At 55.3% G+C, this 11,543-nt stretch overlaps 2 protein-coding genes across 2 annotated transcripts; one reads left to right on the top strand and one right to left on the bottom strand.

Moving 5' to 3' along the window:
• The first annotated feature begins 1,136 nt into the window (after positions 1–1,136).
• Positions 1,137–1,887, top strand: LOC119112646 (larval cuticle protein A1A). The gene is made up of 2 exons (XM_037236883.1): positions 1,137–1,148; positions 1,390–1,887. The coding sequence occupies exons 1-2, from the start codon at positions 1,137–1,139 to the stop codon at positions 1,885–1,887; spliced, it is 510 nt and encodes a 169-aa protein (XP_037092778.1).
• A 6,828-nt stretch (positions 1,888–8,715) lies between these two features.
• LOC119112649 (adult-specific rigid cuticular protein 15.5-like) lies at positions 8,716–10,159 on the bottom strand. The gene is made up of 3 exons (XM_037236887.1): positions 10,148–10,159; positions 9,364–9,555; positions 8,716–9,126 (listed from the first exon to the last, which is right to left on the bottom strand). The coding sequence occupies exons 1-3, from the start codon at positions 10,157–10,159 to the stop codon at positions 8,716–8,718; spliced, it is 615 nt and encodes a 204-aa protein (XP_037092782.1).
• Positions 10,160–11,543: the final 1,384 nt, after the last annotated feature.

Here is an 11,543-nt window from a genome sequence, read left to right on the forward strand (position 1 = left end):
GACGCTCTGGTAATCACCGCGCCTGGCAGCACTCGGGACCCGACCCGGCATATCTGGAGTTGCGCCATTCCCTAGTGCGAGCGGTAGCGAGATAAGCCGGGAGTGGAACCCCCTCCCCTCCCCCCTTCCGCGCAACGGCTGTGAGCATTCAACGGCGCGCAAGACTGCCGACAAAAGCCGAACCTGTAAGTGGGGCGTGATATATCGTGTTAAATCGCGGATCCAAAACGCCACTGCCGCGAAATATTTTGCAATGCTTGCCTGTCCTCTGGTACCTGACGTCGGACAGAAACACACAAACATGATCAAGGTACATCACAAGGCTCTTCATTTTTTGGGGGGGAAGCAGCCGGAATGAAGTCAGAACCTAATCAGGGTGAGCCGAGGTGAGTTGATCATGTTGAAAATCTTGAGGCTAGTATACTAAAACGAGTCATTTGAGCAGGTGCTTCCAAAAGAAACGTGCGACTTGCGTGCTTGCGTCCTTTTTTACACACATTCTGTGGAACAAAATTTGCTACATGCCTGACGATCTACCGGAGCAAAGACCTGTAAATCAGTCAAATCATTTGCTATGGGGGCCACAGGAAGAGCACCATGACTTGGCGAGAAGCGTTTGATAAGAGCAGCTGCACGAATGCCTAAACGTTGCCAATACAGACCAACATCTTCGACAGAGGCTTGCCATGGACCCGGTCCCAAATTCCGGCATATTTCGCCGGTGTCCACGCTGTGCAGCGGAGCGCCTGCCTCGGCAACCTCGTCAGCATACTGTTCAGCCGTCCGTTGTCGCGAACCGCGTCAAGGTCCCGGACAGTGTGTGGGGCGCAGTGGCGAGCGCAGGCCACCATGACGGCGGCAGGTCATCGCGGCCTGCGTTGGCCATACTTTCCCAACAGGACACAATTCGCACTGATGTACGCGGGCTCTACCAGCACATGGAGCTCATGGATGAAATGAGAATTGCACTGCACCGCATCACATTCCAGAATTGTGCGGCGTTGAAGTCGCCAAGGTCGCCGACGTGCAATCTTCCGCTGTCGGGCGCCTGGGTCCACCGGCCATAGAAATGCATAAATATAGGGTGGCGTGCAGGCCAGCGCCCACTCGGTCGGGATCATCGCTCCCGTCACGCCATGTGGGCGCTGGTGAGTCGGCTCTAGCACATTCCGAGCGCGAATACAGACCTGGCGGAAGGCGACAGTGCTGGACGGCTGTGATCGCGCAGGCATGCAGAAGCGTCGGCTGCTAAACGTTTTGCAGCTAATTGCAACTTTAAGCACTTCCAAAACTCCTGTTCTCTCACTGTGTCCTGATGTCTGTAAGGTCAAGCAAACTACCGGGAGGTCCGAGGCATTCAGGCCTGACGCGGTGGGCATGCTTTTTCAGATCCTGCTCGCGACGTCGTCGTCGTCGGCGACGGCGGCGGCGGCGCGCCCCGTCGTGCTCGCGGACGGCAAGAGTGGTTTCAGCTACAGCTTCACCTCCGTCTCCCCGCTGCCGGCCGACTCACCGCTGGCCAAGTCGCTGTTGGCGGCGCTGCAGGCCAAGTCGGCCGTACTCGGGTCCAAGACTCCCGTTGCTGAGATAACAAACTCGCTGGACGTGCCGGCGAGCGGGGTCGACGTCTCCGCGGCGGCGCACCTGGTGCCGGTCGCCGTCACGGCCCAGTTCCACGCCCAGGATGGCCGCGGCGGGTACCGGTTCGGCTACACGGGTCCGGATTCGGCCCGCGTCGAGCAGCGCAGCGCCGGCGGCGTGGTGCAGGGCTGGTACAGTTACCGTGACGCTGATGGCACCCCGCAGAAGGTGGACTACGTCGCCGACCGCAACGGCTATCGCGTGGCCTTCAGTCTGTTGCCGGTGCGTGTGGCCGCCGGTCTCTGACCGATGGGCCCTGCAGGCAGTGTCTGACCGACGGGCCCTGCAGGCAGTGTCTGACCGACGGGCCCTGCAGGCAGAGTCTGACCGATGGGCCCTGCAGGCAGTGTCTGACCGACGGGCCCTGCAGGCAGTGTCTGACCGACGGACGCTGCAGGCAGTGTCTGACCAATGGGCGCAACCGTCGGTGTTTGAACTACAGACCTGGCAGACAGCGTCTTATTGGTGAACTCACCCGTCGACGTCGCTCCGGAGGGCACCAAATGCAGCCTGGTGCGGGTGCCCGACTGCGTTTCTCAAAGGCGGTCTACAATGACTGTCGGAAATAGCGACAGCCCGACTTGAGTGCTCAGCTGCCTGGCCTGAGGCAGTTTGTCGCCGGTGTCTAGCTCAGCCTGCTACACCCGTTTGGCTGTCTGGTATAGAGCACGCCGCGCATGTTCCAGTGTGTCATACGCTAGGCAGCCCGCCACAAGCCTCTAGTTTCCGAAGTAGCTAGTAAGTAACCTATCTGCGGAGAGTCTGACACATGCGTCTGGCCGCCTGGCCCGGCGTCTGGCTGCCTGAGCCAACAAGAGCCTGTCGCAGGTGCCTGCCTGTCCTGTCCGGTCACCGTCCGCCGCCAGTGTCCCACTGTCGGCCGCTGGTGGCAGCCGTTCAGGTCCGTGACACGCCGCTCGTCGTGAAGCTCCTCCGTTATGCATTGAACCACCCCAGTGATGTTTGACGTCGGACGGTGCTCGGCGCGGGCGCGGGGCGGCGCAGGTAGCGACGAGAGCCGTGTCCGCGCGTCACTTCTGCGCCTCCGTCAATGGAGGGGCATCACGTGCGGTCAGAGCCTCAGATACCTCGGGCCGAAAGCGCATGTTTGTTTTCCCACCAAAATCTGCAAAAAGGTATATGTGCACTTTAATAGTGCTGGCATCTCGATCGAGTGGATGACTTGATTAATACAAAGCTGTAAAGCTTGCTGAAAGTAAAAACAGCACCATGCGATGTTGATGTTGCGAATCGTTGTTTGACTTCCATTCCATGTCGTTAAGTGCGGTCACTCGCTGTTTCACTCTTAGCTCCATGCATTCCAATTAGTAGCATCAAGAACCAACTCAACCAAGAATGTACGTAATTTCTTTAATTGCTCTTTTACAGCATTGACACTGCTGGCATAACTGAAGTCGCATAATAAAATTGTCAGCTGATTAAACAATGCACGTGATGTTTGAAATGTGCAATGCATGTCTCGCTTTCACAAATGCCAGACACCTGGTATACCTATCTAAATACAGTGTCTCACTCCCTGAAGACGGGCAGTTTGTTATTTTCCTATCAGTCCACCGGGAAATCGCACGAGCTTGTTCTCAGGTGAGTCCTGGCATATCTTGATGTGACTCGTTGGTCAAGTGTTCGCACATTATACACTGTACACAAGTGGCCGCTAGATAGCAGGGTTGCCAGGGCTGTTAGAGGCGGAATGAAACAAGGCGTCGACATATTCTCGAACACTTGGATTTAGCCCCCACCCGTACATGCAAAGGCATCCGAAATATCTGTCTGGTGTACGCTAAGCTGGGCTTGAAGCTCTCTTTGCTGCGCTACTCAGGCACAGCATAGGCGCAGGACACATCGCTTCTTCATGTCTGTCATGACGCATCGGTTCTTAATGTCCATCAGTAAGCATTGTCTCTTGATGTCTTATCATGACACAGCAGCATGGCAAGATTCAAGAAATATCTCAGTCCGTGCAGCTTTCCTTGCTGTTCGTGTTGCTGGTCACGTAGTATGCTCAGTTTTGCTTAGCCCATGGTGGTGGCAGCAAAACAACGCGCTTTCGCGGCTGCAACCAGGTGAGCCATCAAACGATATGCGTTCGTTTGTTTGTCGGGGAAATACCACGCGCGTCATCTTGTTTCCATGTAGACTCACGGTCATGACAGGTCCTCGCAAGCCGTATGGCCATGGGCGGAGCACCACGAAAATGGCTGTCTGGGCGGCCGAAGACCAGATGTTTCCAAAGCTCTCTCGGTTTTTGTAATTTTTAGCGGCGAACGTTTGGTGACTTTGACGAGTTGTTAAAGGGGTCGAAATGGACTATGGAAGAGACAGAGCTCTGCAAAGAGATTCCAAGGCTTCCCTTTGCGAACAGCCGCTGACTGGGTATGCGTAGATGCGACTAGGGTCTTCGCTGCCTTATGTATATTCGAAATAGTTTTGCACAGTGGGGAGCAAGTACCGTTTCTTGTGAATTTCAGTGTCTCGTGCTCCTGGTTCCTACGCTCTACTTGGTGAAAACAATCGCTGGATTCAGTTTTCCAGCTGTTTTCTGGTAGCTCGTAGCTCTTAGTTCGTAGCTCGTAAGTAGCTATTTGTTCGTAGGTGCCATTGATTATTTTGCAAACCATACCCCAGATGCTAGTTCTCAATAGTGCTTCAGTAATCGCCGGCTGCCTGCTTTTCGCAAAAGCTAGAGCCTGGTTCCTGATTCCCATAGGCTCCTGGCCAACACCAGACCCTGCCTCCTGGGGTTTGTATTGGCTTACTTACAAAGCACCAGATGCCGGTGCCTGGATATACTTGGCTTGTTTGCAAACAACAGGTTTGGTTGCCATTTGGCAGCGGGTACCATTTGAAAAATACATTATCTGAAGTAAATATTCTGTCTATACGTTCACAATCGCTCATGCTCTTTTTGCGGAATGGGCTGGAAATAAATACGGCAGCCTGCAGTGAAACCGATTAAAGGGCTTGTCCGGGGTCCTTCCTGGTATGGAAAAGTCTTATAAGTGTATTTCAGTTGCAAATATATCAGAACAGAGCTACGCCACGCCTCACGTAATCCGTTTTCTGCAGAATGATTGGCGTCGGAACACAGGCACTAGGCGGTATAAAATACCTAGGAAAGAAAATGAGTATGTAGTAAGGCTATTGCCCGATACGCTCATATTGGGTGGCATGAAATAAAAGCGCAGAATTGAGAAAGGGCAGTGCTTTTTCTGGTACATTTTCTTGATGCCATCGAAAGCTCAATTACTGTCAGCTCCTGCAAAGTCAGTGATGAGCCTCGCATCCACCCAGGGTCGGGCGTAGCCAAGGCCAGGGCAGTGCAGAGAGGTGCTCCCCTCTTAATAACGAAGGACGCAGCGCAGACGAAAGCCTTTTGATATGAGTCGGCTTAAGGGACCGTCACGTGCAGGTCACCCCCGCGGACAGCCGTAACCGGATCCACGGAGTCAGCTGCCCTCCGTGCAGGTCACCCCCGCGGACAGCCGTAACCGGATCTACGGAGTCAGCTGCCCTCCGTGCAGGTCACCCCCGCGGACAGCCGTAATCGGATCTACGGAGTCAGCTGCCCTCCGTGCAGGTCACCCCCGCGGACAGCCGTAACCGGATCCACGGAGTCAGCTGCCCTCCGTGCAGGTCACCCCCGCGGACAGCCGTAACCGGATCGGCGGAGTGATCTGCCCTCCGGACTCAGTGGGACTGGGTTGGAAAAGCTGCGCGGGAAAGCGCGTCCCGAAGTGTCACCGCCTCGACCCAATGACGGTACACAGCTACGCGGGAGAGCGCGTCCCGAAGTGTCACCGCCTCGACCCAATGACGGTACACAGCTGCGCGGGAGAGCGCGTCCCGAAGTGTCACCGCCTCGACCCAATGACGGTACACAGCTGCGCGGGAGAGCGCGTCCCGAAGTGTCACCGCCTCGACCCAATGACGGTACACAACTGCGCGGGAGAGCGCGTCCCGAAGTGTCACCGCCTCGACCCAATGACGATACACAGCTGCGCGCCCGACCCCTGTGGGAAGATCTGCAGCAGCGGGCTGGATCTCCTTCCACAACTGTGCGCGGCCTATACACAGCATGTCAAATCTCAAAGTTTCGGGTGGGAAATGACGCTTCTACAGGCGATTGCAAACCTGAGACGCTGCCAGCCCCGGCCCCGGTTGGCCGTCCCTAGGTACGAGTTGGATGAGTGGGTGGCACTCACAGTGCTGCCCACCTCACTGGACCTACCAATAATCCATTCAACCACTCGCACGGACGGTCAGCAGCCACCCGGGACAAGACCGCTTCCCGGGCTGGAAGCGGTACATGGGGCCGCCGCCGCTACGCACGACGGGCAGTCAGCCACTGTCCACAGCAGCACCACTCCTCAGCACCGAAAACAGCGGCCTAGTGAGACCTGCATCACCACCTCTGTCCATCAGTCAGCCGCCGTCGCAGGCGGGATCGTCTTCGGCGACCGGGTATAGCACACCATCGCCGGGCAAGGACGTCGCCTGTCAGCCTGTCGTCTGGAGCGGTGCCGGCCGCAGTGCTGACAGCGGTCTGAAGGGGACATCGAGGCTTTCCCGAGTGTCTCCGCCGTTGCGGCGGCCATCCGACAGCTAGACCGTGTTCAGTGCTGACAGCGGTCAGGAGGGGACATCGAGGCTCTCCCGAGTGTCTCCGCCGTTACGGCGGCCATCCGACAGCTAGACCGTGTTCAGTGCTGACAGCGGTCAGAAGGGGACATCGAGGCTTTCCCGAGTGTCTCCGCCGTTGCGGCGGCCATCCGACAGCTAGACCGTGTTCAGTGCTGACAGCGGTCAGAAGGGGACATCGAGGCTTTCCCGAGTGTCTCCGCCGTTGCGGCGGCCATCCGACAGCTAGACCGTGTTCAGTGCTGACAGCGGTCAGAAGGGGACATCGAGGCTTTCCCGAGTGTCTCCGCCGTTGCGGCGGCCATCCGACACCGTGTTCAGTGCTGACAGCGGTCTGAAGAGGACACCGAGGCTCTCCCGAGTGTCTCCGCCGTTACGGCGGCCATCCGACAGCTAGACCGTGTTCAGTGCTGACAGCGGTCTGAAGAGGACACCGAGGCTCTCCCGAGTGTCTCCGCCGTTGCGGCGGCCATCCGACAGCTAGACCGTGTTCAGTGCTGACAGCGGTCTGAAGAGGACACCGAGGCTCTCCCGAGTGTCTCCGCCGTTGCGGCGGCCATCCGACAGCTAGACCGTGTTCAGTGCTGACAGCGGTCTGAAGAGGACACCGAGGCTCTCCCGAGTGTCTCCGCCGTTACGGCGGCCATCCGACAGCTAGACCGGGTTTCTTGTTGGATTCCTTGGCATAACTCAAGGCTGGGTCTTGGTTCTTGCCATATCCCCGTGAATCTATGAGTTTTGGCCCTGCTTCTTGTTGTATCTCTTGACTTATTGTGAGACTGACATCTGGTTCTTGTTGGTTCCTATGGTTCAATTTAGCGCTGAATCCTTGCTGCTGACTTTTAGGCTTGCTCCAAGCCTGGTTCCTGGATTCTTCTGAGCTCCGGAACTTGGTACCGAGAACTGATTTCCGGGAAGGAAGCTTGGAAACCAGACATATTTCTATCCACGAGAGCAGGACCAACCAAACCACGTAATCAGTCGAACTTTGTCTCCTTCCTCCTTCGCCATTCGCGGCTCCAAAGGCAGGGACACAGATGCGAGAAGACAAGATACCATGATGGAACCTGGAGATTTCCTGGGTCCGAACAGATGTGGGAAATGCTACAACGAAATTCGGAAACAATCGCATAGGATCGTAAAAATCGCATCGCGAAAAAACCTCCGAAATAATTGTATCCCGAGGCTGGCGGTTGGCTACAATTTGGTGGTTTGGACTGAATAACAATATCGCAATCTCACGCAGAATGAAAGTCTGGCGTCAAAGAAAAGTCTACGAGTAAGTCGAGTATGCCACGAAAATGAAATATCAACTTCGTAGTGCATATGCCATCTTTTTTCTCTCCAATATGCACTGCAAAACACGACGGTAAACAACTTTTTACCGATGAGATTTTCGATTAGCATGTTTTTTTTCCACGGTTCTCTTGCGAAGTGTGACTCATGTTATCATCATGTGTGACTGTCTGTATGTACAGTTTCATGCAGAAGGCCAAATATGGTTGGGTTTGCGTTTTCAATGCTCTCCATCAATATTCCAAGTTACCTGGTGATTGGTGTTGCTGGTCATATGAAATAATGCTGCTTCGACAGTTTTGCGTTAATATAGGATAATAGTGTGTATGCCTCCCAATAATTGCCATGTTCTCATGATACGAAATACGGAACTCATATACAACTCGTATATAACTCGTATACAGGCAGCGTGTGAGTTCACCTGAGTACGTAGTAGTTCGCGTGAGTACATCAAGACATCACACGCCATAACACTGTGCTCGATCCTGAAACAACTGTCTGGCGTTACACGAAAGGATGACTTGTCCGGAGCTGTTCGAAAAGCCAGAACTCAGACGTAAGGAGTGGGTTTAAATAAAGTGAATGCATGCTTTGTTTGTGTATTTCTGCTTTTACAAGACATCTGCAGATACCTGTTCGAAACGAACGTCGCTGGAGGTGATCACGTTTATGTGTATGGAAATGAGCAAGCGTATTAGGTACGCATAAGAACAAGACATTACCCTGATCGGCGGGACAGCATTGGCTCGGCCGAAAAACACGACGTGAAGAAATTTAAGGGAGGAATGATGACATGGGTAGATGCCGTCTGAACACTTTTAAAAGGATGAGCTAAGACATCGCAGGTTAAAGGAAAGTAGTCAAAAATCAAGCCGCGTAGAGGCCTGTTTAAACGTCCAGAAGACAGCGGAGATAGATGGGGATGTGAAAGCTTTTGCTGATGACGACGGCAACAAAACTAGCTCAGCACGAGCTCTAAGTTTGCCGTGTGCTCCTCGATGCATCAGCATGCTGTTCGGGCCGACACTGAGTAGAGGGTGCTGACGACGGTGTCGCCCAGCACACCTCGCCGCAGCAGGCCTGGCCAAGACCGACAGCCGGCCGGGTGTCTGCGCGCCTCTACCAGGCCCGGGCGGCCATGGGCGCCGCCGCCGGCGCCACCGGCAGGTTGGTGGCCGCCACACGGAAGCCCAGTGCGTCCGCAACGTACTTGACCTTCTGTGGGATGCCGAAAGAGTCGACGTAGCTGTAGGAGCCGCGGACGACGCCGTCGGCGCTCTTGATCTCCTTCTTGGCGGAGTTGGGGCTGGCGTAGCCGTAGCTGTACTGGCCCCATTCGTCCTGGACATGGTGCTGCTTGCTGGCCGCAGCCGGCATCGGCAAGGCCATGGCGCTGCGCATCGCCATCGGTGCCATCATGGGAATGGGAGCCATCATGGTCCGGCGAGCCATCATGGGCATAGGAGCCATCATAGCTTTAGGGGCCATCACAGCAGCAGGAGCCATCATGGCCTTGGTGGCGAGCATGGCCTTTGGGGCGACGAGAGGGTTTATGGAGGTAAAGCTGTATCCGAATCTCTTGGCAGGAGCGTAAGCGCGCATTCCCAGGGCAAGAGGGGCAGCTCTCACTCCCATGGTGAGGGGGGCAGCCCTCATTCCCATGGCGAGGGGGGCAGCCCTCATTCCCATGGTGAGGGGGGCAGCCCTCATTCCCATGGCGAAAGGACCGCCAAGAGCCAGGCTTCGCCTGCGGCGGATGGGTGCTACCGGCAGGTTGGTGGCAGCCGCGCGGAAGCCCAGCGCATCCGCCACATAGCTGACCTTCTGCGGGATGCCGAAAGAGTCGACGTAGCTGTAGGAGCCACGGACGACGCCGTCAGCGGTCTTGACCTCCTTGCGCGCCGAGTTGTGGGAGGCGTAGCCGAACTGGTATTGGCCCAACTCGTCCTGCGCGTGTGACTGTGTGACGGTGGTGGCGGGCGCGGCGAGCCCGGCTGAGTAGCCGAGCCCGCCGTACAGCGGCGCCAGCGACTTGGTCCCGTAGCCGAACCGAGCTCCGAGCAGCGGTGCCGGGTACAAGGCACGTGCGGCCACGACCAGCGTGAACAGGACCTGGCGGAGCGGACCAGCTCAGAACGGTGATGCGGTCTGCTCAGTGGGCATGGGGAAGCAGATGAAGTTCGCCGACGCAATGACCGCCGAACAACCGTACTTCCATTGCGTGCCTTTGGTTGTGGACCTGCATAAATCTTGACACTGGGGTGCAGTGGATTAACACAACATCCAGCGTTTTCGTATGACGATTATCGAGCTAATGATCTATTTCTTAGTGACTAACGTCGCATGCCCCAAGGCGTCAGGCGCGGGAGTCCCTCCCCCGACACATCGCGGGCCGCTTCCCGCTGCGCCTTGGGGCTGCCACTGCCCTGGACAGGCAGTCAATCATCCTTATGACTTCCGTATGTGGGCGCGGGGCGTTAATGAGACATTCAAGGCCGATTATTGGCTGATTGAGCAAACGAGTCAGCATTGCTGCCGCTGTGACGCTTACCAGTGCTCGCATGTTGATGCAGGTGAAAGTTGCTTTGAGGAGTGATGATATGTGTCATGCGTCGTCTTTTATAGCTGCCACACTGGTCTTTGGTGGCCTTGCAGAAGGCAGGGTGGAGCCACTTCGCATCTCGCTGTAAATCTAACACCTGATCTCTTGTTCCGTGCCCGAGCAGCCCGTTAATTGGTACCGCAGTGGCGCGCTCAGAGACGCTAAAACAATTACCACCTGTAGTATGTTGATTTATTCTGGCACGAGGGCATTTGGTCATATCTGTAACTAAATAATTCAACGATAGTTTTTAACAGTTGACGTTTTGAATGATTACGTTACAAACGACTGGCGTTGTTGGCAATAGAGAGGCCAGCGGCGTTGTTGGCAATAGAGAGGCCAGCGGTCATACATGGCCATGGCAATTTGTCGGGAGAAAAACTGACGCCGCGTATCTGGCCGGGGATCTGCAGCCCGGCCGGGCCCTCTGACCGGCAGCCGCGCGCGCTCGCCTACTAGTGACGACGCACTCCGAGACACTGCGCTCAGAACCATTAGTCAAGTCAGCATATGGATGCATGTTTAGTCTCCTCCGTGTCCGTGTGGTGTGATGCACTCCACAGTGTTCCACGCGGGGACATCAGACGAGTTAACGATCTAGATATTTTGAGCCTATCTTTTCCCGTGCGGTGCGATGCACGAGTGATATATTTGCATGCCTACAGACGCATCGACAAGCAGTTCTCCAGCTGTCGTCCCACTCGAATTTGTGCGCTGCTTCCAGTACACTGGCTATGATGTCCGCATACATTCCGATGGGTTTGGATGATGAACAATTCATTTCGTTAAAAGTCTAATTCGTGTGACGGCGTGGCACCCGTGGTGTTGATCTGCGCGCGTTTGGACAATGCCGGCAGCGATCGTTCTTCTATATGGGTCCACACCCTTCCAAACGCCCGAAAATTTTGCTTGTACGCTTATCGTTAGCATCGTCACGCACTTTCACGCTGAGCCATATGCAACTATATTCTTTCCACCGTGTTTTGTGTTATGGCAAAAGGAGCGGAAAAAATGTAAAACTCAGTAGTTGTAATGAAATACGTATGTTTAGTCTCTCGTTGTCAAAAAAGACATACGATTTTAGTGGGCTTCAGTCGTCTTGTACACTGATCATCGAAGTCCTTTCGGAGATTTTATTTGTAAAGCGCATGACAGGGAATAATCCCCTGCTATTTCCAAATAGGGAATGGGATGTGTTCCCACTCCCCTTTGGCGACCTGCATGCCTGGCACTACAGTTAATGCCTCCTGCGGGAAGGCGTCGCAGCCCTCGTCACGGAAAAACGTTCCAGCGGTATGCCTGCAGCACATAAAAGGACGTTAGCGTGTCATGACTGGCACGCAAG

The sequence above is a fragment of the Pollicipes pollicipes genome, unplaced genomic scaffold (genome assembly GCF_011947565.3).
Source record: "Pollicipes pollicipes isolate AB1234 unplaced genomic scaffold, Ppol_2.1 Scaffold_7261;HRSCAF=8764_pilon_pilon_pilon, whole genome shotgun sequence".
Classification (NCBI taxonomy): Eukaryota; Metazoa; Arthropoda; class Thecostraca; order Pollicipedomorpha; family Pollicipedidae; genus Pollicipes; species Pollicipes pollicipes.

Excerpts from the sequence above, each read along its gene's own strand:
- LOC119112649 (XM_037236887.1), bottom strand. Across the intron at positions 9,127-9,363 it reads CGGCTGCCACCAACCTGCCG|GCCATGCTCGCCACCAAGGC; the intron begins GTAGCACCCATC and ends GTCGCCCCAAAG.